Source organism: Andrographis paniculata, unplaced genomic scaffold, assembly GCF_009805555.1.
Source record: "Andrographis paniculata isolate CXL003 unplaced genomic scaffold, ASM980555v1 Contig57END, whole genome shotgun sequence".
NCBI classification, from domain to species: domain Eukaryota; kingdom Viridiplantae; phylum Streptophyta; class Magnoliopsida; order Lamiales; family Acanthaceae; genus Andrographis; species Andrographis paniculata.
In genome coordinates this window covers 742,015-766,808 of record NW_026137592.1, presented here as the reverse complement: position 1 = coordinate 766,808, position 24,794 = coordinate 742,015, and the positions used below count along the sequence as shown (strand labels likewise).

General features: G+C 33.8%; 5 protein-coding genes across 8 annotated transcripts; 4 read left to right on the top strand and 1 right to left on the bottom strand.

The window, feature by feature from the left end:
* The first annotated feature begins 3,197 nt into the window (after positions 1-3,197).
* Positions 3,198-5,418, top strand: LOC127257557 (uncharacterized). Of its 2 annotated transcripts, none has more exons than XM_051284028.1 (5): positions 3,198-3,314; positions 3,948-4,140; positions 4,272-4,370; positions 4,485-4,636; positions 4,849-5,418. In XM_051284028.1, the coding sequence occupies exons 2-5, from the start codon at positions 3,970-3,972 to the stop codon at positions 5,234-5,236; spliced, it is 810 nt and encodes a 269-aa protein (XP_051139985.1). In that variant the 5' UTR covers positions 3,198-3,314; positions 3,948-3,969; the 3' UTR covers positions 5,237-5,418. The 2 variants fall into 2 exon arrangements, with proteins under 2 accessions (XP_051139985.1, XP_051139984.1); XM_051284027.1 differs by having other exon boundaries at positions 4,269-4,370.
* A 916-nt stretch (positions 5,419-6,334) lies between these two features.
* On the top strand, positions 6,335-10,261 carry LOC127257077 (probable L-ascorbate peroxidase 6, chloroplastic/mitochondrial). Of its 2 annotated transcripts, none has more exons than XM_051283366.1 (11): positions 6,335-6,581; positions 6,669-6,815; positions 7,745-7,865; positions 7,939-8,039; positions 8,121-8,208; positions 8,750-8,817; positions 8,909-8,995; positions 9,213-9,287; positions 9,390-9,467; positions 9,568-9,672; positions 9,933-10,261. In XM_051283366.1, exons 1-11 carry the CDS (start codon positions 6,414-6,416, stop codon positions 9,948-9,950), a joined length of 1,056 nt encoding a protein of 351 aa, XP_051139323.1. In that variant the 5' UTR covers positions 6,335-6,413; the 3' UTR covers positions 9,951-10,261. The 2 variants fall into 2 exon arrangements, with proteins under 2 accessions (XP_051139323.1, XP_051139322.1); XM_051283365.1 differs by having other exon boundaries at positions 6,336-6,581; positions 6,666-6,815.
* A 198-nt stretch (positions 10,262-10,459) lies between these two features.
* LOC127257076 (protein disulfide-isomerase) lies at positions 10,460-14,078 on the top strand. The gene is made up of 10 exons (XM_051283364.1): positions 10,460-10,735; positions 11,114-11,144; positions 11,247-11,534; positions 11,638-11,826; positions 11,921-12,046; positions 12,550-12,687; positions 12,773-12,892; positions 12,978-13,095; positions 13,343-13,455; positions 13,639-14,078. The coding sequence occupies exons 1-10, from the start codon at positions 10,545-10,547 to the stop codon at positions 13,825-13,827; spliced, it is 1,503 nt and encodes a 500-aa protein (XP_051139321.1). The 5' UTR covers positions 10,460-10,544; the 3' UTR covers positions 13,828-14,078.
* An 875-nt stretch (positions 14,079-14,953) lies between these two features.
* Positions 14,954-20,214, top strand: LOC127256970 (delta-aminolevulinic acid dehydratase, chloroplastic-like). Of its 2 annotated transcripts, XM_051283209.1 has the most exons (15): positions 14,954-15,102; positions 15,335-15,656; positions 16,064-16,175; positions 16,437-16,510; positions 16,709-16,777; positions 17,222-17,305; positions 17,421-17,490; positions 17,570-17,625; positions 17,738-17,859; positions 17,961-18,032; positions 18,116-18,197; positions 18,298-18,375; positions 18,455-18,618; positions 18,984-19,415; positions 19,491-20,214. In XM_051283209.1, exons 2-14 carry the CDS (start codon positions 15,360-15,362, stop codon positions 19,009-19,011), a joined length of 1,308 nt encoding a protein of 435 aa, XP_051139166.1. In that variant the 5' UTR covers positions 14,954-15,102; positions 15,335-15,359; the 3' UTR covers positions 19,012-19,415; positions 19,491-20,214. The 2 variants fall into 2 exon arrangements, with proteins under 2 accessions (XP_051139166.1, XP_051139167.1); XM_051283210.1 differs by lacking the exon at positions 19,491-20,214 and having other exon boundaries at positions 18,455-18,989.
* On the bottom strand, positions 18,740-21,947 carry LOC127256969 (IAA-amino acid hydrolase ILR1-like 6). The gene is made up of 4 exons (XM_051283208.1): positions 21,324-21,947; positions 20,894-21,019; positions 19,470-19,904; positions 18,740-19,378 (listed from the first exon to the last, which is right to left on the bottom strand). The coding sequence occupies exons 1-4, from the start codon at positions 21,843-21,845 to the stop codon at positions 18,980-18,982; spliced, it is 1,482 nt and encodes a 493-aa protein (XP_051139165.1). The 5' UTR covers positions 21,846-21,947; the 3' UTR covers positions 18,740-18,979.
* Between the last annotated feature and the right edge of the window lie 2,847 nt (positions 21,948-24,794).

Here is a 24,794-nt window from a genome sequence, read left to right as displayed (position 1 = left end):
CTTAGTTATATCCGTCACGTATAATATTATTATTATTTTTTTTTTGTTACCATTAAAAATAAATATAAATAATCGAATATTATTGCGTGTGAATCCATTTATTAATTAAATATTTGCATTAGATTTCTTATTTTCTAAAATGGAAAAAGTCTTACAACAATGTATTATCTAACATTTCTTTTGGATTTATAATATTGTATATATTCAATGTATTAAAAGTTGTTATTATATAATTTATTATTATTTAAAATAAAATAATTATTCAAGAGCGACCTTAATTAATGGGATTATAAGTCTAAATTATGATACAATTAAAAGGAGAATTTATGGTGCGTTTATTTTTATTGTTATTATTATTTTCGTCCCCATAACTTTTTATTATTTTAGTTTCTTCAACTTCATAATATTTATTTGTAAAAATAATTATACACTAATATCAAAATAATTTTAATATAACATTTTATTAGAAAATTAATGTTTTTCTTTTTGAACAATATAAATAATTAATAAAAAGAAAAGTTCGCAAGTATTAGATTCGGCCGGGGGTTTATCCAATACGCATTTTCGATATATATATATATATATTTTATTCATACACAGTAACTAATAATTTTATAAAATATTATTATTTTTATATTCTCGATATAATTAAAAAATAATAATAATAAAATCATATCAATTAAAAATGATATTTGTAAATTACTCCACTTAAAATAATGATACTCCACTTTTAATTGGTTTTAAGTTACTCATAAGTAGCTTACCAAATAAGTTGTTTCTTTGACCAGCTTTGGAGAAAAATTATATGATACTAATATATTTAAATGGTAACATTTTAATTGAGCAATAAAGTACATTTAAAAAATATATAGAATAATAACACTCCAATCTCATTAAATTTTGATATATTATTCATTTAAAAATTGTTCTAGTTATAATATTTTAATTACTGTATGTTTGATTTTTATTTATATTTATATTTTTTAAAAAAATGATTTAACATAACATTATATATATAATATGAACTTTATAGAAATTTCTTTTAAAAAATATTAATAAAGAAGAAAAGATAGAAGGAACCAATACGTTAGACTTTAATTGTGTATTTGGTATAGATAAATGCAGAAAAACATTGATTAATTGTGTATTTCTTTTATTTAATTTTTTTTTTTTTTTAAAGTTACATATATTTGATTAATTATACATAATAATTAATTTGTTATTTACATTATTTAATAAAACCGATTCGAGTAAGACATATTTGATTAATTATAGTATTTGGTTTCATTGAAACTAAATTAACAATTTTTATTACAGAAAAATCAATGAATATAATTTAGGTAAAAAGAGACAACTTATACCGGCCGCACGATATGTCAAGATTCAACAATATCGAACTTTCCAAAATTAGAGGGTCCCACAAAAGGACAAATTTTTATGTCTCAAACTTATCACTAAATTAAAATATAAATAAAATAAAATAAAATAAATTTATTCTTATCTACACCGAATAGCGTGTCTCACTTTTTTTGGAGTCTGGATTTTAAGTTAAAATTTAAATAATAAAAATTATAAATTTGAATAGTCGTACGATGTGATGTGATGTGATGTTTTTAATGTAAAATTGATTTTTAATATAATATAAAAAATAAAAAATAATTGTTTGATTTGATATTTTTGGAAAAAAAATTTTGAATTAAAGTGAGATTTTGTCAAAATCATTGAAACGAACATTAATAGAAAGTGAATTCATTAATTAATTTTAAGGATTCAATTATTCCGACCAATAAATCAGAAGGAGATTTTCTTATTCAATCAACTGATGTTTCTTAGACCCGGGACTTCAGTAGCGGATCAATCCACGCCATTCAGAGGTGAAAGCGGACGGTCCGGATCCGTCGGGTGCCGGAGTCCCTGGAATGGGCAAGAATTACAACCAAGAAGTTTGTTGAATTAGGCCATCTTATTATTGTTATTACTATATAAAATTTTTAAAAAAATTAATAAATTAAAAATGCAAATTTCGATCCGACCAACTTTTAGTTGGAAAAAAAATTCAAAAGGGTTTTCTTATTCGTAGTATGACAATAGATTTCGTGTTGGAAACTGCAATGAAATGAGATATGTGCTTGTTGTATACTTCTTGGCAAGAAATTATTTCACAATCATATGACTCAATTTGTGGATTTGCCAATTTTGTAGAACAAAATCAGTATATTTTACGTTAGGACAAGTACGAGGGCATTTTGGTCATAAATTTGTTGGGAATTCCTAGAGCTTATAGGATTCATCATCGATTCGCAGTCATTAATCTTATATCTGCAAACATAAGTTTCCAAATGCGACTCTAATACCATTTTGAATACTTAATGATCGTCTCATCTAAAAGCTCGAATTGTTAAGCAAACGCAGCCATTAATCATATATCTATAAACGGGAGTCCCCAATATCACGAAACCTGGTGTCACAAAATTGTGACAAATATTTTTATATTTTTAAAATTGCATTAGATTTTTCATTGCATTTTGTGTCTAATTTTTTTCGATCGTTCCTTATTTAACAGTTAGATCTGTATGTACATAAGTTGCGAATAAATTTCTAAATTTTTAGAATTACAAATTATGAAATTTATTCGTAATTTGAGCACAACAGATAAACACTATTAAATGATAGCACAAAGAGCAAACACTTTTAAATAACCATAATCAAGAAATGAATTTGAACTAAAAATTTTGAATAATAAATTAGTGTTTATTATAATATAAAAAATAAATATTTAATTTAATGTATTTAAAAAAATACATTAAGATAATCAAAATCTCATATCCAAAACACATGTTTGCTTGATTGTAGGTGTTGAAATGAATAGTAAAATTTTAAAATAAACTAATTTTTTTGATGTAATAGAAATAAATAAAAAGTAACAAAAAGAAGTATATCATATTAAAATGCATATAAAAGATATTTAACCAAATTTTTTATAACGAAAAAAGTAATATATATTCAGGTCGTATGTTGGTCCTGTAGGTTCAATATTTAAAAAATGAGTAAAAACTGAGTCCATTTAAGTTGGGCCATCTAATTGGCCCATTTAAGGCCCATAAGGAATTTATTATTTAAAGCCCATAATAAGTTGAGCCGAATATTTTCACGACCATATATAATATAAATATATATCAAAATTAAAATACAGCCCAATCCGTTTTCCAGTTTAACTCATTTCTGCCCGAACCGACCTACGGTACTGCGGTTTCCAGCTCCTGTCGTCGTCGGCAAGAAATCGCTGGAGATTGGCGTTGTTGATCTGCGAAACGGTTTGTTTTTTGCTTCTTTATTCTTTGCGTTCGGGTAAATTATTTGTGTAAAGCGTGGGTAGTTCGGATCCGGATCTTTTCAGAGGGTTCCCCGCCGTTGATTGTGCTAGATCGGAGGAGATTTTACGGTTTTTTGGAGCATCGTTAGATTTTTAGCTCAAGCTGATTGTGATTGGAAAATCTTTGTTATAATTTTTTATGATGTTAAGAAAGAAATGATGATGTAATTTTTGCGAGATAAATGTGAGTGTGGAGAATATGTGTGTGGATGTGCTTGTACTAGGGGATAATAATTTGTATGTGGATATAGATTTAAGTTAGATATCCACATTGCTTGGATTCTTAGTTTAGTAATTCAACTTTTTATGCAATACATCAATTCTTTAAAAGATTGAATTTAAATCGTTGAAAGCTCTAGTACTCATCTACTTGATGTGTCCATTGTTTATAGATGTTTGTTATTATATGTATATGTTGAATAGGTTTTATTCATGTTAATGCATCAATGAATGTATATGTTTACATAGGATTGATGGTACCTACTAGGAGAATCAACTACATCTCTGTTTCGATCCTGTTCAAGTGATCTCATAATGATCTTTTTCCCCTACATCTTTGCTATTATTTATGCAGATATTTCCTAATTTTTGAAGAAATGTATGATAATCTTGGTGCACAACCTGGAATACCCAGACAAGCACCTAATGCACAGCCAAATCCTTTTGGCAATGCATTTTATGGTGCGAGTTCCGGTTTCATTAAAGGTGGGCTGGGTGCCTATGGGGAGAAAATCTTAGGTTCTAGCTCTGAATATGTGCAAAGCAATGTAAGTTGTTTGTATGTCCTGTGAACAGATTTACTTCAATTTAGTCCATACTTGACCAGGTCATTTAGATTGTTGATACAACACTTTTTTATAGCTTATATTTTTTGTTTTTACCTTGGATTTGCAAGCAGATCAGCAGGTACTTTTCCGACCCTCAATACTATTTCCAAGTAAACGACCATTATGTGAAGAATAAGTTAAAGGTCGTCCTTTTCCCCTTTTTGCACAGGGTAAGATTTAGTATATATCAATTCCAAATCATCTTCCATGCTTCTATTTTTGTTGTCTTGCTGTAATTTTATCACTTCTAGAGAACCGTTTTCAGTTATTTTATTCTGTTTCAGGGCCATTGGACAAGAATCACAGAACCCGTTGGCGGGAGGCTCTCTTACAAGCCCCCTATCTACGACATAAATGCTCCAGACTTGTACATTCCCTTCATGGCATTCGGCACCTACATAGTTCTTGCTGGCTTATCATTAGGTCTTCATGGAAAGTAAGTTTATAAAGTGTTCTTTTCTACTTCTTTTGTCTGTTTTATTAGTTTCTAGGCATGCTTTAGTATGAATTATCTGTGTCCCTCGATTAAATTACCCAAATACAATTACCCTAAAATACATTTATATAAAAATCATTATCCAAAACATTTTATTTAGGTTGATAATCCCATCCAACAAAATAAACATTGCCCCCTCCTTGTGTTGCTAGGTTTAGCCCCGAGGCTCTCAACTGGCTCTTTGTCAAGGGAGTTGTCGGCTGGACCTTCCAAGTGGCTCTGTTGAAGATGACATTGTTCTCGTTGGGCAGTGGTGAGGCTCCTCTACTCGACATTGTGTCATACGCCGGATATACCTTCACGGGATTATCTTTAGCTGTTCTGGGGAAATTAGTATGGGGTTATTCGTACTATTTTCTTCTGCCGTGGACGTGCCTATGCATGGGAATATTCCTCGTGAAGACTATGAAAAGAGTTCTGTTCGCAGAAGTGAGGAGCTACGACTCCAGCAGGCATCATTACCTTCTCCTCTTCATCGCATTGGCTCAGTTCCCGTTGCTCATCTGGCTCGGCAACGTCAGCCTGAATTGGCTGTTTTAAACTCGCGGCATTTCGATGAGAAGTGAAGGTCAGTGTTAATATGAGCAAATTTAACAGTATGTTTTGTGGCCAGTCAGGGCTTTGTTTCTTGTTGTTGGTTTGGTGTATTGATATTTTCTTCATATATTATTACATCTTCTTTCTTAGCTCCACTAATGTTGAATAGATTTGTGATTTTGTCAGATTTATGTATCCAAACAGAGCCCAAGGTCCCCCCCCCCCCTCCCCCCCCGTCCCCTTGCATAAGAAGTCAGTGATTCACAGCCTTGTTTTATTTGTCAATCAGTTATGCAATTTTATGGAAAATATAGATTTTGATTTGAAATTCTAGTTTAAATAGTATTTTGATGAGATGTATTGTAAAAGAAATTTAAATAGTTTTTTGATGAGATGTATTGTAAAATAAAATATTGTATTTTATCAGGAATTGAGCAATGGTTTATTTTGTATTTTGGTTTGAAGAGATATGTATATATATATATATTTTAAGTTGAGGTATAAAAATAATTAATATGTATAATATATTATATTTTTAAGGAAATTTGTAAGAATTTTCACAAAAAGAACTTTGGGTTTTTGAAATTTTTAAAGAAAGGTGGGCTTGTTTCGGTTTTTATTTGAATTTGAATTTATATATTATTTTTATGTTATATTTTATTAATAATGGTATTGTTTATTTGAAATAAAAACAAATTCTGATATAATATTTTGAATAAATAAAATATATTTGATGTTATATATTATTTTTATGTTATATTTTATTAATAATGGTATTGTTTATTTGAAATAAAAACAAATTCTGATATAATATTTTAAATAAATAAAATATATTTGATGTGATATGCTTTAAAAGTTACTGTTAGTAAATTATAATAAAAAAATTAAAAATATTTGTGTAAAGTGAGCATATTCAAAATATTTTGTTTTTCAAAAAATTAAATTAAAAATAAAAAATAAAAATACACTAATATAATTGGTCCAATGGGTCAAAACAAAAGGCCAATAACAATTCGGACTCTTCACAATATGCATTAAAAAAGATTCCATTCAAACATAATCCAAACGCGTTTTACCTATAAAAAGCAAAGAATTGGAGGAAACCGAACCGTAGACATTCGGCCCAGGTGACGAGCCTCCACGCGCACACCACAATCCCAACAAAAAGCAACGACATTTCATGGCGGATCTTTTGACAAATACTGCAGTACCAATGACCGCCGCCGCCGCCTCCCGCCTCCTCCCGGCAATCGGTGCATCGGCTTCCAGATTGTCCTTTCGCACTTCTCTCTCCGTCACCTCTCTCCGATCGCCTGCTTTCGGTTCTCGCTTAGTACTTCCGCCGCAGGTATCTTACGCATTTGTTCGTGAATTTGTGCACTGTTCTCAGTTCTTACCTAACTTTGTATAATGCTCTTTGTTAATAATCTAGAAGTGCTGTGCGCGACGAATTTTGTGCGAGAGAGTCGGTTATTCGACGGCGTCGTCGCCGAAAGGCGTAGCATCGGACGCCGGGCAGCTGAAGAGTGCTCGTGAAGATATAAAAGACCTTCTGAAGACGAAGTTCTGTAACCCTATCCTGGTATACTCTGCTGCTTCTGGAATATTACTATATATATATATATTTGTAACATAGCCACCCAGGGGATTTGATTTTGAGGATTCTATGTAGTTTATAAGCTTAATATGCAGGTGCTCTGAAATTGCTGGAGTCGTTAGATCTTGTTGAGAAATGATAATTTAATGGAACTGCGTATTAATTTATAGCCTTTTAGGTAGCTTTGAACGTTTTTAGCTTCTATTCAATTTACGCCTAGTTGGTGACTTGGTGGTTTGTTTAAGTGAATTCTGCCTGTCTAATACAATGTTAGCTGAGTGTTATCCTGTTGTCATTAAATCATTTAAAAAATTACTAACTGAACATCACATCCCTTCATGTGTTGTTATTCATGTGAGAAATGAATGAACACACATAGGTAAGTTTACTCACGTTTGATTTGTTTGATTTGTTTGAGTGTTTTGAGTTGGTTTTTATTTGATTTATTTATTATTTTATACTTGATCGTAATTATTGGATATGATATTTTGAATGAAGCATAGGTTTTAGATATGATGTTTTTAAATAGAAAATAGGGCTTTAGATATAATATTTTGAATGAGAAATAGACATTGGATGTGATGTCTTTACACAATAAAATCAATTTAATGGTGGATTACCTTGTGCAAAAATTACACAAAACACAAGGGTTTGGCTTGAAATTGGGGGTTTGATTTGAATTTTGGTTTATATAGTATTTGATGTGATATTTTGTGAGAATAAATAGTTTATTTTTATTGGAAATCGTGTGGATTAAAATTATTGTTCAAATAGAACCAAACACACTCAAGTGAACACATTCATCATGTTGTTTGATTCCTTTTTGTTGTGATCTTTGTTATTTTCATGATTCATGTTCCTACAGACACCGTTGCTTCACATACTCTGTTATCATAAGTTTTGTTACTATTTAGGTTCGGTTGGGTTGGCATGACGCTGGTACATATAACAAGAACATTGAGGAGTGGCCGAAAAGGGGTGGTGCTAATGGAAGTTTAAGATTCGAAATTGAACTAAAACATGGAGCAAATGCTGGTTAGCTTTGATTATTTAATCATGTTTACTTATAGATGGTTATGTTGTTTATCAATATGTATGGGCTGTACAGGGCTTGTCAACGCACTCAAACTTCTGCAACCCATTAAGGATAAGTACTCTAGTGTGACATATGCAGACTTATTCCAATTGGCTAGTGCCACTGCCATAGAGGTCATTCTGAATTGCATTTGTCGATGGAATTGAGACAATTTGGTTCGTACTGATTTCGCAAGCTTGATTGATCTGTTATAGGAAGCTGGGGGACCCAAAATTCCCATGAAGTATGGAAGAGTAGATGTGTCTGGACCGGAACAATGTCCAGAGGAAGGAAGGCTTCCTGGTAAAGTAACTGCAGTACTTACAAAACTGTTTATAGTTTTGATAGAAGTGTTTTAAGACATTAACAATATGAAGATTTGGTGATTGAAATGCCTTTTAGAAGCTCTATCCCATGAAACATAACCGAGTAATTTATTAGATTATTTCTCTGCATCTGTTCGATACACTTCTTGGAGTAGCTGATATATAGATATTAAGGATTGTAAAATGAAAAATATGAATGAATTGCTACATAGAGCTTGAAGCACAAATGACAATCGTCTTAACTCTTTTATAGCAGCAGAAATAGTTGGATGGTTTTACGATGACACAAAACACTAATTGTTATGTAGAGCTGGAAGCATAAAAAAAAAACATTTGCAACGATTTATGCTGGAGTAGATACAAGCTCTAAAATATATAAATACATAAAATTTGGGTAGTCAAAAGTAACAATTCAATTTCATCATTCATAAGAGCAGGCTTCTGTTATGCTGCGTCATTCAAATGTGTTCCCATATGTTTTCCTGAGTCCCGCTCTAAATATTATTTGTTGTAATTAGATGCTGGCCCCCCTTCCCCGGCTGATCATTTACGCGAGGTCTTCTACAGGATGGGGCTTAATGATAAGGTACTTTGCCCCTCAGATTTTTGTTTATTATAGTTTATTATAGTATCCAATTAGGTTACACTTAATGACAGATGTGCTTCCTAATGGCCAGGAAATAGTTGCTCTCTCTGGTGCACACACTCTTGGACGGTCGAGGCCAGATCGCAGTGGATGGGGCAAACCAGAAACCAAATACACGGTACCATAAAACTCTCTTTGCTTCTACAGCAGCACAGAATATATATACATATATATATATATATGATCATCTGTGAATGAAGAATGAGGGATTTGATGACTATATGATACGGGCTCGCAAAATATGACCTTTATAATTTGAACATATATAACACTTAAGAATACATTTTTCTGTGATAATGAATTCGCATTCTTGGTTGTGTTTCTTCACGTGGCAGAAAGAAGGACCTGGAGCGCCTGGAGGACAATCATGGACTACACAATGGCTAAAATTCGACAATTCCTACTTCAAGGTGATATATATATAATATATAATGGTTTTCGCATCTCACAGTACAAGTTTTCACGTCCAAAAAGTAACTCAAACTCTGTGATCTTTACTATCCAAATTTCAGGATATCAAAGAAAGAAGGGACGAGGAGCTCCTAGTTCTACCTACAGATGCTGTTCTATTCGACGATCCTTCTTTCAAGGTGAAATAACCAATTCCCTATTCTCAAAACGCTTTCCTATATGCTATAAAATCGCTTCTAAGAACTTACGAGGAGTGGTTACACACATATGTATGTATAGGTTTACGCCGAGAAGTATGCTGAAGATGAGGATGCATTTTTTAAAGACTATGCTGAAGCTCATGCCAAGCTTAGCAATCTTGGAGCCAAATTCGACCCTCCTGAGGTATTAATATATATATATATATATATACATACTCCTATCATTCAAATTTATTTTCAATTTTCTTTTTAGTAAAAAATTTATTTTTTTTTACTTTTTCTTTATTATAAAAAAATTAAAATTATATTTTTTTATCTATTTATTTGTGGCTCAAAACTTTTTCATTCCTGAAATGTCATGCAATAAAATGGCATCAAATTGTTTCTTCAAATAATAATAATAATAATAATAATAATAATAATAATGTGTATTGTTGTTCTCAGGGCTTCTCGTTAGATTGAAGTGGCGCTTTTGGTTTAGTGATGAAAGAAGAGGGAGAAATAACGCCAACTTATTATTTCTTGCTGGTTTGAACTGCAGAGAGCGAACTTATTCGATTTGTCTCTTTATTAGCGTTTCATATTTTTGATGCACCTATGTTTGAATTACTAATAACGATCAGAGAGTAGTTTGGGATTTGTAAAAGTATGAAAAAGAAAAGAAAAGAAAAAATTATATAAAGATTGTTCTAATGAAGTTATTTGAGCTTGCCTGTAACACCCTGGTCTGGTAAGCGTGAACTTAGGAAATTAAATTTAAGTAATTGATTGAATTATTCGTGTAAATAGTTAAGAATATCCACATTTATTTTTTTGGAGCCCACAAAAAACTCATTAGATATTAATATTAATTTTTTCCTAAGGAAAATTTGCGAAATTATCTGCGCAATTATTTACCTACGGGAGTCCTAACTAAAACTGCTAGGGGCAAAATCGTAACTGTATAACGAGCTATAAAAAGCAGCCAGCGAGGGCTTTTCTACCCCGGTCATTTGGTCGGTGGGCGATATCGGGTTTGAAGATATTTCTGAGGACTGGGATTTAGGGAAGTGATCAATGGCGCTATACGAGGTTTTGACTTGCGTATTCCTCACTGTCTTTGTGGCTTTTGAATCGATCTCCGGCAATGTTTTGGCGGCGGCGGAAGAGTCGGAATCGAAGGAATTTGTCGTGACTTTAGATCAGTCAAATTTCACTGAGTTCGTTGCGAAGCACAAGTTCATAGTCGTTGAATTTTACGCACCTTGGTGATTCTTATGCTCTTTGCTGTCTGGTATTTGTTTCATATTTTAAACCATGGATCGGACTTGGCTCCCTTTTTCTAATAACTTGCGATGTCAATGAACGTTTCGGGTTGATTTTTGGTTAGAGATACGTGCTCATTGTTGTTAAATAGTTAACATTTTCGTTCTCACGACGTGAATTATCGGGTAAATGCTACGGAGTGTGTTTACTTGTTGCCGTGTGGTCATTGTGCTTCTTTGTTAGATCTGATTGTTGAGAAATTTTGGATTATCATTCAAGGATTCGAACTTTGAAGTGTCGAAATGGATGTCTGTATTCATAATATAACAAATCTTGAATTGGTTTATGTCTTCAACTGAAATATTGCTATCTTGTGACAGGTGTGGTCACTGCAAGAAACTTGCTCCAGAGGTATTAATTTCTTGCTAATTTGATTGACCTGAAGCAATTTGCTTGTACTACAAAATGTTCGATGTGTGCATTTGTTCTAAGTTGTTTCACTTGCATTTGCAGTATGAGAAGGCTGCTTCCATTCTAAGTACAAGTGATCCTCCAGTTGTTTTAGCAAAGATTGATGCTAATGAAGAGAAAAATAAAGCTCTTGCCCGTGAGTACGAGATTAGCGGATTTCCCACACTTAAAATACTGAGGTATGGAGGTAGTTTTGTTCAGGATTACAAAGGACCCAGAGAGGCTGATGGTATTGTCGAGTATTTGATGAAACAAAGTGGACCTGCATCCATTGAAATTAAATCTGCTGAGGACGCTAGTTCTATAGTTGACAGCAATAAGATTCTTGTTGTGAGTTCTCTTTGTCCGGGCACTCTTGTGTGTTTGCTAAACTATTTTAGTGTCATATAATTTGGTAATTTTAGGAATATTTACTTATATTTTAATTTCATAGGTTGGGGTATTCCCAGAATTTTCTGGGGATAAGTTTGAGAATTTCACAACTTTGGCTGAGAGACTGCGGGCTGACTATGAGTTTGGTCATACTTTGGATGCCAAACTTCTTCCTCGCGGCGACTCATCTGTTTCAGGGCCTCTTGTTAGGTTGCTTAAACCTTTTGATGAACTCTTTGCTGATTTCCAGGTATACTGCAATGGCTTACCAACCATGGTATTTGTGTCTTTCCTAGAACAAGACTCTTGTGCAGTGTATCTACTAACTTGTAATATATTTGCAGGAATTTAATGTGGAAGCTCTAGTGAAGTTTGTTGAAGAAACAAGCACCCCTATTGTGACGGTGTTTGACAAGGATCCAAAACATCATCCTTTTGTTATTAAATTTTTTAACAGCCCCAGTGCCAAGGTCTGCCAATATTCCTTTGTTACTCTCAGCAAACCTGTTTTGATATCTATCTAATAAATGGAAAAGTAAAACTCTTGTATAAATACGTATGCATTCTTCAACTAAACATGTCGTTTAATTTATTTGGGTCACTCTTGGTGTTGTACTTGTCATTCTTAGTTGCTGCAAATAAGTTTGTTAATAGGTCAGGAAAGTACTTCTTTGGATGGTCTCATACTTGGTGTTATTTTTGAAGTTTCTATGCCGCAGTTGGAAAATCATGATGTTAATTGTCTCGTGATTTCTTTGCCACTCTTTGCTAGTTTAGTACAGCTCTCACTTTAAGCTGCATCTGCTTCTTTTCTTGATTTCAATTGTTGGTACATTTGATTCTCAGATAGTAGTGGATATATATCGCAGTTTAGAGCTTGACTGCTCATGTTGAAAATGATGTAATTCTTGATATCATAGTGCTCTGTTAGCTTGTTTCTTTCCATTTTAAGGTGTTTATCTGTCTTTTGCAGGCAATGTTGTTTGTGAACTTTGGTAGCGAGCAGTTTGATACGTTGAAATCAAAGTATCACGAGGTTTCTCTGCTTTACAAGGGCAAAGACCTGATTTTTCTGATTGGTGATGTTGAAGCCAGTCAAGGTGCCTTTCAGGTTCACATCTAACTGCACACTGTACTTCAGCTTTCACTAATGCAATGACATAACAAACCTGATTATCAACGCTGTTGCTTTTCAGTATTTCGGGCTAAAGGAAGAGCAAGTCCCTCTAATTATTATCCAGACCAATGATGGGGAGAAATATCTCAAGCCAAACGTTGAGCCCGATCAGATTGAATCCTGGGTGAAGGAATTTAAGGTGACGGTTACTCAAATTTTGGTTTTGGTCATTTGAGTCAACAAATAGTATTTTCAACTAATGGCTTGATAATGTTCATTTGAAGGATGGGAATGTAAAACCTTTCAAGAAATCCGAGCCCATCCCTAAAGAAAACAATGAACCAGTAAAGGTGGTGGTGGCGGACAATCTGCAGGATATGGTTTTTAAATCTAACAAAAATGGTCCGTAGATATATTTTCTTTCTCTTTCTCTTTCTCTCTCTTTCTTTTCCCATTGTTCCCATGTTCCATCCATTTACTTCGTTTTTCCCCCTTTCAATGTTAAATTTTTTTTCTTGATTTAGATTTAAGCTTCTCTCAGTTACACTCTCTTTGTGTTGTGGTTATAATATACCTGTTACTATTCCTAATTTGAACTTCGAAACCACTCTGAATTTCACCTCGAATGTTACTATTACTTTCCGTGCAGTACTATTGGAATTCTATGCACCGTGGTGTGGGCACTGCAAAAAGTTGGCACCAATTTTGGATGAAGTAGCCGACTCATTCAAAAACGATGCTGATGTGTTAATTGCAAAAATTGTAAGCCCTAAATTCAGTTTCATTAATGCATTTCAGTCGACCATAATTCTTCCACTTGTGTACTAGTGCATCTCGAATTTTCTTGGATGTTGGCCTTCTGTTTCGTTAACCATTTTTGTAATCCACACATTATCTTTATTACTGATCTGCCCCATTTTTTCTTTGTTCGGTTCCGCCTTGCAGGACTCGACTGCGAATGATATCCCACAGGACACTTTCGATGTGAAAGGCTACCCAACTTTATATTTCAGGTCTTCAACCGGAAACCTGTTGAAATACGACGGGGACAGGACCAAGGAAAGCATAATCGACTTCATTAACAAAAACCGATCCACAGTCGAAAACCAGGCACCCGGACACGATGAACTCTAGAGAAGAAGGTAATAATTACACACACTCACAGTGTACGAACATAGGTTGTCTTAATGAAATGGCTTATCAATCTGATGATGAGATTTTTGGATAATTTGCTCTATTGTTTAGCTTTTTTAAAGACAGTGTTTTCGACTTTTGGAAATATATATATATATATATATGTTAGACTGTATTGCTGAAGTTAATTTTTAGCCCATGAATTGGAAATCTATAGAACTGCCATTGATAGTATGTAAATTTTAAGATTATATGCTCTGTTCAATGCCATGGAAGTGATTGATATCTCAGAATTTTATTTATGTTCATATAATAGTTTGTTTTAAATAAATAGTTATGTTTGGCTTTGTGTTTGAAGTTTGTTTTTTAAATAATAAGATTTAAATGAAAATAGGGTTTTATAGTAATTTTTTAGAATTGAATAGCCAAATTTTTGCTGCTAAAATAAATAAACCGACATACCCCTTGGCGGCCGCGCATATTCAATTTCGCTGATAGTCAAATTTATACCCATTTATTTTTTAAGAATTATCGTTAAGAAAAATATATATATTCATGTGTCTTTTTTAATAAAAAAAATACTATAAAAAAGTTATTATTATTACCTACTCTTATTAAAATTTATATCCAATTATAGGTATCTTTTTCGATGAAGGATGCAGTATTATTTAGTATTTTAGTGACAAGACATAAATCAGGATATGTCAATTATATATAAAAAAAAAATGCTATTTCAACAACTGCGGTTAATAGCCAGACAAGATCAGACATTAATTATGAAATATGTTGTTGATTTAATTTATTAATAAATCTATAATATTTTTTTTTTAAAAAAAAGAATTTAATGTGTTTAATGGTGCTTAATGGAATAGCAGTTTTAATTAAGATCATCTAAATATTTATAAATATAAAAAATGTAATATACTCTCGTTTGATTCAATGTGTCCTTTAAATATTAATAGTGTCATGTCCCAACGGGATTAAAAAAACTGTGGTCAAATTTGCTGGGCAGAAAGACCAAACCTAACTACCCCAACCACGACTTCCCTGCAGTTCCTGCCTCTACAGTTCAATACAATTACACCTAAAGTCGCCAACGCGCACTCCTTTAGAAAAAGAAAACCGGGTTTAATTAGTTTGTTGGAATCTATCGAATCATCTTCAACGCTTATCTTCTCTTCCCATCCTTCCTTGTCTGCAGATTTTCGCATCATAAATCCCACCCAAATCCGACCCCCAGCCCCTTCCTCTGCTCTTCAGATTGTCCAACGCGCGGTGAGTACTTCGCTGTCAGAGAATCTTTAATTTATTTTTTTTCTCGTTGTATGCTGAATTTCTGATGAATTGTTGGCAATAATCGCGTTAAACCATGTCATGAGTAATTTGATCTTGTTTTTCGCCATTTTTTCCTTCTGAAACTTAATGTGCTCGATGTTTCGATTGTATCCTCTGTGGAAGCTTATAATCGAGTTTTCTGTGTTTTAATTAGCTGTCTTGAATTTTGCAGTACATTGTTATATTAGGAAGCTGTTATGGCTTCGTTGATGCTCAATTCAGTGAATTGTAATGCTGGTAGAGCTCTTAAATTCGAGTACGTGGGTCTTAGGCCAGTGAAAGTGCATCACAACATTGTTGGTGCAAACCTGAATTCGATTAAAATCGCGCCTCTAAAGCTCACAATAAGAGCTGCGGACGATGGTGCGCGTAAGAAGATTGGATTAAGTGATGAGGAATGTGAGGCTGCAGTGGTTGCTGGTAATGTTCCGGAGGCGCCTCTGGTGCCTCCAAAACCTCTTGCACCGGCCGGAACACCTGTTGTTTCTCCCCTTGTAAGAAAAGTTTTCCAGACATCAAATTAATGTAGACTAAGAATAGGCTTAGATGTCTTCCATGGCTTGATAATATGAGACAGTGCTTGTTTTATCGATCATCTTGCTTTTTCAGTATGTTGAAATTACTGAAAAGTTACATATATATGTAAAGGTTTTCGTTTATTTTTAGCTTAATCTTTTTTTAAAAATGGCACTCAATTACGGCTAGGAAAATGAATTGTGCAATGCAAGGCTCTATTCTGTAATGTTGAGCTTTCCGTGAGGCTAGCTACTATCTTTATTTCTTGCTCATTATCTTACTGCTTCTGCTCGTATAACTTTGAAATAGGAACTTGCTGTTGTAGGATGTGATTAGATTCGGTGTGGTATCTGCTTGTGGCATTGATTTGTAGTGTTTTTTACAGCCACTTAAGAGGAGACCGCGTCGAAACCGTAGGACGCCTGCATTGAGAGGGGCGTTCCAAGAAACGAATATAAGCCCTGCAAACTTGGTTTATCCACTTTTCATTCATGAAGGTGAGCGCAACTTCAAAAGTTTTTCATAACCAATATTTATTTGATTTGATGTTTTGTGAGACTTCTAGAATTTTGGAAAATGTAAAATATTAATGTTTTGGTTTGATGTTTTGTGAGACTTCTAGAATTTTGGAAAATGTAAAATATTAATGTTTTGATTTGATCTTTTGTGAGAGAAAAAGTGTTCGTATGATGTTTTTCTAGTGTCAAATAAGTGAAAATTAGTTATGTGAAGGAGCCCTTATCTTGCAAGATGTGCAGGTGAAGAGGATACTCCAATAGGAGCAATGCCCGGATGCTATAGGCTCGGGTGGAGACATGGACTTGTGGAAGAGGTAGTCACCTCCTTGCTGTCTTTTACGATTGAAACCATGCTGTGGGATGTGTGAGGAGTTAATTATATGTGTTCATGCTTAGTTAATCTCCGTAAAATATGTTTGTCAGAGATGTGTTTCGACTTAATACATGTAAATGGTGTAAACAACTTCCTGAAAAGCTTTGGGCCGGCTTTTGAGTATGTTTGTGAAATGCAGGTTGCTAGGGCTCGGGATGTTGGTGTTAACAGCATCGTGCTATTTCCAAAAGTTCCTGATGCTTTAAAGGTACATTATTCATTGAGATATTTGTAGGCTACTAAACAAAAACGAACCGAGTAGCTTGTGAGCCATGTTCGACTCGACTTGTCTATAGAAATAAACAAACCAAGTTCGAGATCAAGAATTATTATTTTTGTAAATGAGTTTGAGCTCAAGCTCGGCTCGCAGACAACTTGATTGAATTCGTTAGTAATAATATCTTTATATTATTCTATATGTTAATATAGTTTATATAAAAAAATTTTATGTCAATTTACTTTTATTAATAAAATTGAAATATTCTTTAATTGAAATTTGAGTCGAGCTCGAGCTCGACCCACTATTTTAGCTCGAATTCTAAACCAGTCAAGTCGAGCTTGAAGCTTATAACAAAAATGAGTGCTAGTTGGTTACTGTAGAATACTTCAATTCTTCTGTGTTATAGGCTAATGTATTTGTTTCCTACTCTAGACTTCTACTGGAGATGAAGCTTATAACAAAAATGGATTAGTGCCTCGAGCCATACGGCTTCTTAAAGACAAGTATCCTGATCTGGTATGGCAATATTCCCATCAGTCCAATTTTGTTGCTCCGAGCAAACACAATTTTATCAATCTATCTAGTAAATTGTATTATATTTACCATTTGTGGCATTTTCCGATCAACGCAGATCATTTACACGGATGTTGCCTTGGATCCTTATTCCAGCGACGGCCATGATGGCATTGTCAGAGAAGACGGTGAGAACATCAGAGATTAGTGTACAAGTAAAAACACTTCGATAATTTTTCTATCCTAAAATTTCCGAAATGTTCACAGGTGTTATAATGAATGATGAAACCGTGCATCAGTTGTGCAAACAGGCTGTAGCCCAGGTGATTTTGCATTAAGTATCATTGCTCTCGATTACACTGCTACGGAAAATTAATGTACAAAGAACTAAAATTCGAAAATGGATTTTGATTCCGGCTGACATTTCATTTGTAGGCTCAAGCAGGAGCAGACGTCGTTAGTCCCAGTGATATGATGGATGGCCGTGTAGGGGCTATCCGAGCTGCCCTTGATGCTGAAGGCTTCGAGCATGTCTCCATTATGTCTTACACTGCCAAGTAACTTCTTTTTTTCTTGTTTCTATTATCTTCGGTCGACTTATAATGTTCCTATTTGTGATCTTTTGGTTGATTTTTAAATTGGATTGAAAACACTTCAGGTATGCTAGTTCATTCTATGGTCCTTTCCGGGAGGCATTAGACTCGAATCCACGTTTTGGCGACAAGAAAACGTATCTCTCGATCAACCTAATCTTAAGCTCGTTCTATATGAATATTATTGAACGTCATTTAAGCATGGATATACTACAAATAGGTATCAGATGAACCCTGCAAATTATCGGGAGGCTCTGATTGAAACCCGTGAGGACGAGGCAGAAGGCGCCGATATTCTTCTGGTCGGTATATATATATATATATTCCTATTCGATGATCACTTCTTCCTGGCGTCAACTGAAACCTTGATTTTCTTGATGTGATCTTTTGTTCGAATATTAGGTGAAACCGGGATTACCTTACTTGGACGTAATAAGGCTTCTCCGGGATAGCTCCCCGTTGCCCATCGCTGCATATCAGGTCGGTACATTACATTAAGAATGTTATAAAATCATTAATATCGTGCTTATTATGTGGTCTATGATACATCGTTGTATAGGTATCGGGTGAATACTCGATGATTAAAGCCGGAGGCGTTCTTAAAATGATCGATGAAGAGAGGGTCATGATGGAGTCCTTGATGTGTCTCCGACGAGCTGGCGCAGACATCATCCTCACATATTTCGCCTTGCAGGCTGGTCGAGTCTTATGCGGCGAGAAAAGGTAAAAACTTGATTTGTAGAATTTTCAATTGGTCTTACATATTCCGTCTGTCGACTTTAATCGATTATCGTCGCGTTTCGATGAATTATATGGTGATTATGAGAGTAGGGGAGATTCCATGTAGAAACAAATGAATAGTAGAATACTTACATTGAAGCTACAGTATGGCTTTCGACTCGAAAACTACCGATTTTCGTGGTCTATTATGTATATCAACATGAACCCCCCCGGCCCCAAAAAGAACAAAAAAATCGAGCTTCCGATGTTTCTAATGCCGGCTCAGAAAGGGGATAGAACTTGTAACCCTCTTTTCTGATTACCTGTTTTACTATGTTTCGTGAAAATTCAGCTGTGCATTGTTTCAGTCTTGACGAATTGTGTCGAGTGGCGTAGATAATTGGCGCTCGTGTAGATATCTCTCGGCAATCGCAGCATGTGTTGCAGCGCCTGCAGGGAGGGCGTCTTCGTCGATGGTGAAGTGAGGAGAATGAGGTGAGTGAACGGACCCGAGCTTTTCGTTCTTGATTCCTATGAAGAAGAACGTTGACGGGATCACTTCTGAGTAGAACGAGAAGTCCTCCGATCCCATCAACGGTTGGATCACCTCAAAATTCGCGTCGCCTCCCAAATCGACGACAGCCTTCTTCATGTGTTGGTAAGCCCCGGCGTCGTTCACTGTTGGCGGATATATCGTGTCCTTATCTCTAAAGGAGTCGACGGTTGCCGAGCATTTGTATACCTTAGCTTGCGCGACGATCACCTGTTTCCCGGCGCGAAAGGTTCAGTTTCTCAACAAGGTATGAATGTTTGTTGTGTATCTATATATATGAGTCGAATAACGAGTGACTAACCTCTTCGATTCGGTTGAGGAGTTGGTAGAAGCTCGAGCTCGAGAAAGCCCTCAACGTGCCACCGAATTCGACCCTCCTCGGCGTCGAATCCAGACCATCTTCGCTGTTCAAGAAAGTTACCGAAAGTACCTGAGAGTCCAAAGGATTGGACTCCCGCGATACGATTCCCTGTAAACTGATCACTGCTGCCGAGGCAGCCAAAACGGGGTCACCGCGCTGAGTGTTCCCGGAGAGTTCGCCGGTAATTACAGCTTTGAAGAAGCCACATCCCGCGAGCAAAGGACCGGGCCTCGATCCAATCACGCCGGTAGGAAGTAAGTGCGAAACGTGCACTGCGTATATAGCTTCGACGTCTTGAATCGCCCCGTCTTCGATCATCCGCTTCGCGCCATTCCCGGCTTCCTCGGCGGGCTGGAAAAGAAGCACTACTGTACCCTGTAATTAAGTTCAATGTCACCATCAGAGGTTAAAAAAAAGAAAACCAAAAGGGAGAGGATAAAACAAGAAATCGACATAAGTTGTTCGATCACATGGGGATTGGTACACACAAGTTGGGCAGACAAGGTAATTATCTAAAGCTTTCTGTAGATTGTGAAACCAACGATTCTCCTGTCACTACTAAAAAAGAAAACTACGGATTCTCCATTGATGACAAAAAAGGAGGTCCAGTCCATCTCGTACCTTAAAGTCACCAAAAAATGAAACGTAGGAAATTCTTCCCCAGTCACAATCAACAATGGAGGTATCTATATCATATCACCACATATCATCTCTATTCTCTCTAACCAGTATGTATTCAATTCAATTCTATTCATATACGGTGCAGCAGGTAAACAAACACCTTTTCGAATTGAGGGAGGACGTGAAAGTGAAATCCTAAATGTCCCAGCTAAGCTAACCATGATGTTTTTAAAGGGTCCCTACCAGGTTGTTGCTTGTCCTTGTCTACAAGTTTAAAATGCATATACAGGTTTGGGGAATTGGATTTTACCCAACACCCACCCCTAGAACAAATCACAAGTACACTATATCATTATTATTATTATTATTATTTGGATCTCATCTGTCAGGATAGGATAATGTTTCTAATTGATCATGCTTACTGTTACAGGGAGCTCTTTTGAATCTTAAGACTTAAGCCATGGGTATTAATTGGAAGAGACAAGATGTAAAGGGGGGGAAAAAACGTGGATCAGCTATACCTAAAATCCCCAATTGAATTAATGTCTTTTAGGTCAAGGAACAGGGAAGATGGTAGTAAATGCTCTGTTTGTTGGTATCTAAATTATTCTTTGAATAAATTAAATACTCCATTAATGGAGTCTAGAATCGTGGTGTAGTGAGGTGAAATCGATTAGGAACAGTGCGGATTTGTGAATCTAGATTCGGAAAACAAGCACATGCCATTATTGGTTTTGACTGACCTTCAAATGGTGTTCTCGGGCTTTCAGGATCTGTGCGGCGCCGAGGAGCATAGCCACATGGGCGTCGTGCCCGCAGGCGTGCATCTTCCCGGTGTTCCTGCTCTTGTGCTCCCATTCCACCGCTTCCTGCAACCAATTAGGTCATTTCGTCAGATTTTTTTGGAGCGAGCTTCAGACTTGGGAGAAAAGCAATGTCAAATCTGATTCAGGACCACTTAATTGGAGAGAGAGTGAGAGAGAGAACGGTTACAGCCTTACAGGCTATGAACAATAGGTGACCACAGCGTCGAAAGCGTGATACGCAAAAATTCATAACGGTCCCTCGCGCACATGATTTGCAGTCTACGAACGTGCAGGAACTCATGGAGGAGGAAATCGGAATGGAAATCGGAAGTAGTGAATGAGGTGAAGAAGAAGAAGGAGAGAGGACCTGAATCGGAAGAGCGTCCATATCGGCTCTAATGGCGACGAACGGAGGTTTTCCGGTACCGATCGTCGCTCTGATTCCGGTCGTCGCGAGCGGGAAGAGATAATTGACGTCAAGCTCGTCCAATTTCCGGCGGATAATCCTGCTCGTCTCGTGCTCCTCGAACGCCAGCTCCGGATTCTCGTGTATCCGCCGCCGGACGGATTTTATCCACCGCACGTTCTCCGGTTCCGTCGCGATCTTCCAGATTTCCTCAGCTTGATCTCTGCTCCATCCGCCGGCGCCGGAATCAGCTTCCTGCAGACCGGAGGACACCAGATGATTCGTGGAGCGGTTGCTTGACCTCATCGCCGGCGCGATCAGCGCAGAAAACGCCGATCTCAGGTACGAAAAATAATCATCGTCGGTGGATTCCTGGAAAACCTCCGGCTGAGTAGTGGTGGTGATGATGCAGGTAACCGTAAACAAAATGGATATGATCAGCTGGAATAATGGTGAGTTCTTATTGTTGATTATCTTCACCATGTTTGATTTCTGGTTAGGGTTTCTGCTGAGAACTCACTCCTTCTGGTTACCGTTTTAGTTCTGAGGAATTTATCGAAGAGGCCGGAGAGAGAGAGAGTGGGGGTGGGGGTGGGGGTGGGGTGGGTGGAATATCAACACGTGGGGATAAAGAGGGTAAGAGAATTGAATACATAAATAGATCACGTGCAAAAAATTCGTGCATTGATTTCACTAAGAATCTGTGGGGCCTACCGCCCGGGCGGGACCACATTGTTACTCCCAAATTGGTAATTTTTTATTTAATATTTTAAAAAAAAATTGAAAAAAACAAACATGAAATGCGTATTATTCCCTTCTATCACCTGCTATGTCCACTTTAATTAATTTTTTTATACGTCTTATCTCATTTTATTTTTTATTTGCAAACTATTTACACATTTTAATTTCATTTAAATATTTTTTATTTTATTTAATTATTTTAATTTATAATTATATATATCCTAAATTATTGTGTCAGGTCCTAAATCAAAGAAATTAATATTTAGAAAATAGCTGATTTAAGACCTTTTACATTATTTAATACTCCCTCCGTCCCAGATAATTTGTCCTATTTTCTATTTTTCGTATGTCTCACATAACTTGTCCTTTTTGTTTTTGAAAATATAATTATACACTTTAATCGCATTTTAAAATTTAAATTTTATAATTTTTTTAATTTTAATTAAACTATTTACTTATCTTAATTTTAATCTATAATTATTTTTATTAATACACTTTTTAATTACTTACTAATTATACTTTACCTAAGTTTCCGTGTCTACGATAATACACTCATATTACATGGGACAGAGGGAGAAGGAGTAACTTTCAAACAGCTAATCTAGAATTATTTGAAAATTCTATATCTAATATGTCGGACTTTCCTTTTAATTTTAAATTAATTTTTACTATTAATTTTTTTCATAAAAAATGATATTTTAATTTCTTTTTTATGTACAAATATTATATTAAATAATTAATTTTATCTTAAAGGTAGAAATAAAAACACAGTCTGAAATATGTTTTATACAAAATATTGATGAATTTAACCTATATTTCATTTTTTAAAAAATCGATTTTAGTCCAAAATTATATTATTTTTTATTGTAAAAATTATTATAAATTATTTTTATTAAATTTTGTACTCAAATTTTTAACATAATTTTAAATAAGAGTAAGTATCAAGTAACCGAACTTCATATATTTTTAATTTGTCATTTTCTTATAAGTTTAATTTTCTAAATCAGATTACATAAAATATATTTATAATATATATATATTAAATATAATTCAATAGTTGCCTTTTATTTAAATATTATTAGTAGAATTTAGGAATTTTCTCTGTACTTTTGCTCTTTTAAGTATATATATATATATATATTTTTTATTATTATTATAAAATTTTATTATTTTTATACAAAGTTGATAATAAGACAAACACATTAATTACTGCCACCCTACTTACTATACTCAAACATCTTCTTTTCCCTAAAAAGGTTGCAATTATTTATTTCCCACGGGTCTCAAACCAATAATCCAATATTATCATTATTTTTTAATTTAAAAATTGTACTACATAATTAAGATAATAAATATATTATACAAATTTTATTATTTTTATATTATGCATATTTTTATTTTTTTACTAAATTTAATATAATATTAACATTAAAAAATTTATGTACAAAAAATAAATGACAATATTTATATGAAACGGAGAGAGAATATATTAATTTGTTTTTATTTTAAATTTTTATAATTTGAATTTCATAGTACTTTAATCATCCAATATTATTTTTATTTTTTTAAAAAGAAAAAACAAGTAATTTATTTCCTTATAACACAATCTCAGTTCATACACAATTTTCACTAAGCATTTGCAATCTGATTCCTAATCATCCAAATTTTATTTTATGTTTTTTATAGTTAAAAGTAAATATATCTTGTCATATTTATACTTTTTTTAAATATAAAAACTATTAGTTTTAGTTACTGAAATTGAAATATGTGTCTAAAATTATAAATATATTTCTTATTAAAAAAAAATAGATTTTTTATTACTATTACAGAAATCATACTACTAAATTATACTCCCTCTGTCCCAAATACCGTGTCTGTTACACTGTAGACACGGTATTTTACGAGGGAGATAATTAGTAGATAATTAAGAATGTATCAGTGAAAATAATTATTCTATAATATAAATAATTATAAATTAAGATAAATAATTAGTTTAATTAAAATAAAAAAAAATTAAAATGAGATTAAAGTGTGTAATCATTTTTCAAAAAAGAAAAGTGACATGGTATGTGGAACGGACAAAAACGGCAACGTGAACATGGTATCTAGGACGGAGAAAGTATAAATTATTCAAATATCAAATTCAATCCAAACCTCTTAGATTAGCATACATATTTTTGTAATTATTACTATTTATCAATAATATTTTTTAAAATATTATATTAAATATATTTTTTAAGTTAAATACTAAAGAAAATTGAAAAGAAAAAAAATATATAGAAAGAGAGACTGTATTGTATTATGCGGGTCCGTTTGGTTGTGATTTTAATTTAAAATTATAATTATTTACTTTATACAACTCATAATAAAATAAGTATATTATTTTTCTTTATAACATATTGTATCAAATATTATTTAACAAAAATTAAAATTAATATTATATTTTAAATTAATTTTAAATCACATTTAAGCAAATCTATATCTTGTTTTTCTCACATGATGTTTTATTTTTCGAATATATATTTAAAAAAATATGTTTAGAAAACACAAGAATAAACAACTATTATGATTTGCTCTTTTGTGATTTTAAATTGAAATTAAATTATTTATTCTGTATAATTTTTAATAAAAATATAATATTTTTTCACAAATCATCATATTATAATCATATTTGAATAAAAATTCAAATCA

Bases quoted from the DNA above. Each gene is read 5' to 3' on its own strand.
- LOC127257557 (XM_051284027.1), top strand. From the start codon at position 3,970: ATGTATGATAATCTTGGTGCACAACCTGGAATACCCAGACAAGCACCT. The intron at 4,141-4,268 runs GTAAGTTGTTTG...TGGATTTGCAAG, and splicing joins CTGAATATGTGCAAAGCAAT to CAGATCAGCAGGTACTTTTC. The intron at 4,371-4,484 runs GTAAGATTTAGT...ATTCTGTTTCAG, and splicing joins TTTTCCCCTTTTTGCACAGG to GGCCATTGGACAAGAATCAC.
- LOC127257077 (XM_051283365.1), top strand. From the start codon at position 6,414: ATGGCGGATCTTTTGACAAATACTGCAGTACCAATGACCGCCGCCGCC. The intron at 8,818-8,908 runs GTACTTTGCCCC...CCTAATGGCCAG, and splicing joins GGATGGGGCTTAATGATAAG to GAAATAGTTGCTCTCTCTGG. The intron at 9,288-9,389 runs GTGATATATATA...TCCAAATTTCAG, and splicing joins TCGACAATTCCTACTTCAAG to GATATCAAAGAAAGAAGGGA.
- LOC127257076 (XM_051283364.1), top strand. From the start codon at position 10,545: ATGGCGCTATACGAGGTTTTGACTTGCGTATTCCTCACTGTCTTTGTG. The intron at 11,145-11,246 runs GTATTAATTTCT...TTGCATTTGCAG, and splicing joins GCAAGAAACTTGCTCCAGAG to TATGAGAAGGCTGCTTCCAT. The intron at 11,535-11,637 runs GTGAGTTCTCTT...TTAATTTCATAG, and splicing joins ACAGCAATAAGATTCTTGTT to GTTGGGGTATTCCCAGAATT.
- LOC127256970 (XM_051283209.1), top strand. From the start codon at position 15,360: ATGGCTTCGTTGATGCTCAATTCAGTGAATTGTAATGCTGGTAGAGCT. The intron at 17,306-17,420 runs GTATGGCAATAT...CGATCAACGCAG, and splicing joins AAGACAAGTATCCTGATCTG to ATCATTTACACGGATGTTGC. The intron at 18,376-18,454 runs GTCGGTACATTA...ATCGTTGTATAG, and splicing joins TGCCCATCGCTGCATATCAG to GTATCGGGTGAATACTCGAT.
- LOC127256969 (XM_051283208.1), bottom strand. From the start codon at position 21,845: ATGGTGAAGATAATCAACAATAAGAACTCACCATTATTCCAGCTGATC. The intron at 21,020-21,323 runs GTCCTCTCTCCT...AATTGGTTGCAG, and splicing joins TGGACGCTCTTCCGATTCAG to GAAGCGGTGGAATGGGAGCA. The intron at 19,905-20,893 runs GTCAGTCAAAAC...ACTTAATTACAG, and splicing joins CCCGAGAACACCATTTGAAG to GGTACAGTAGTGCTTCTTTT.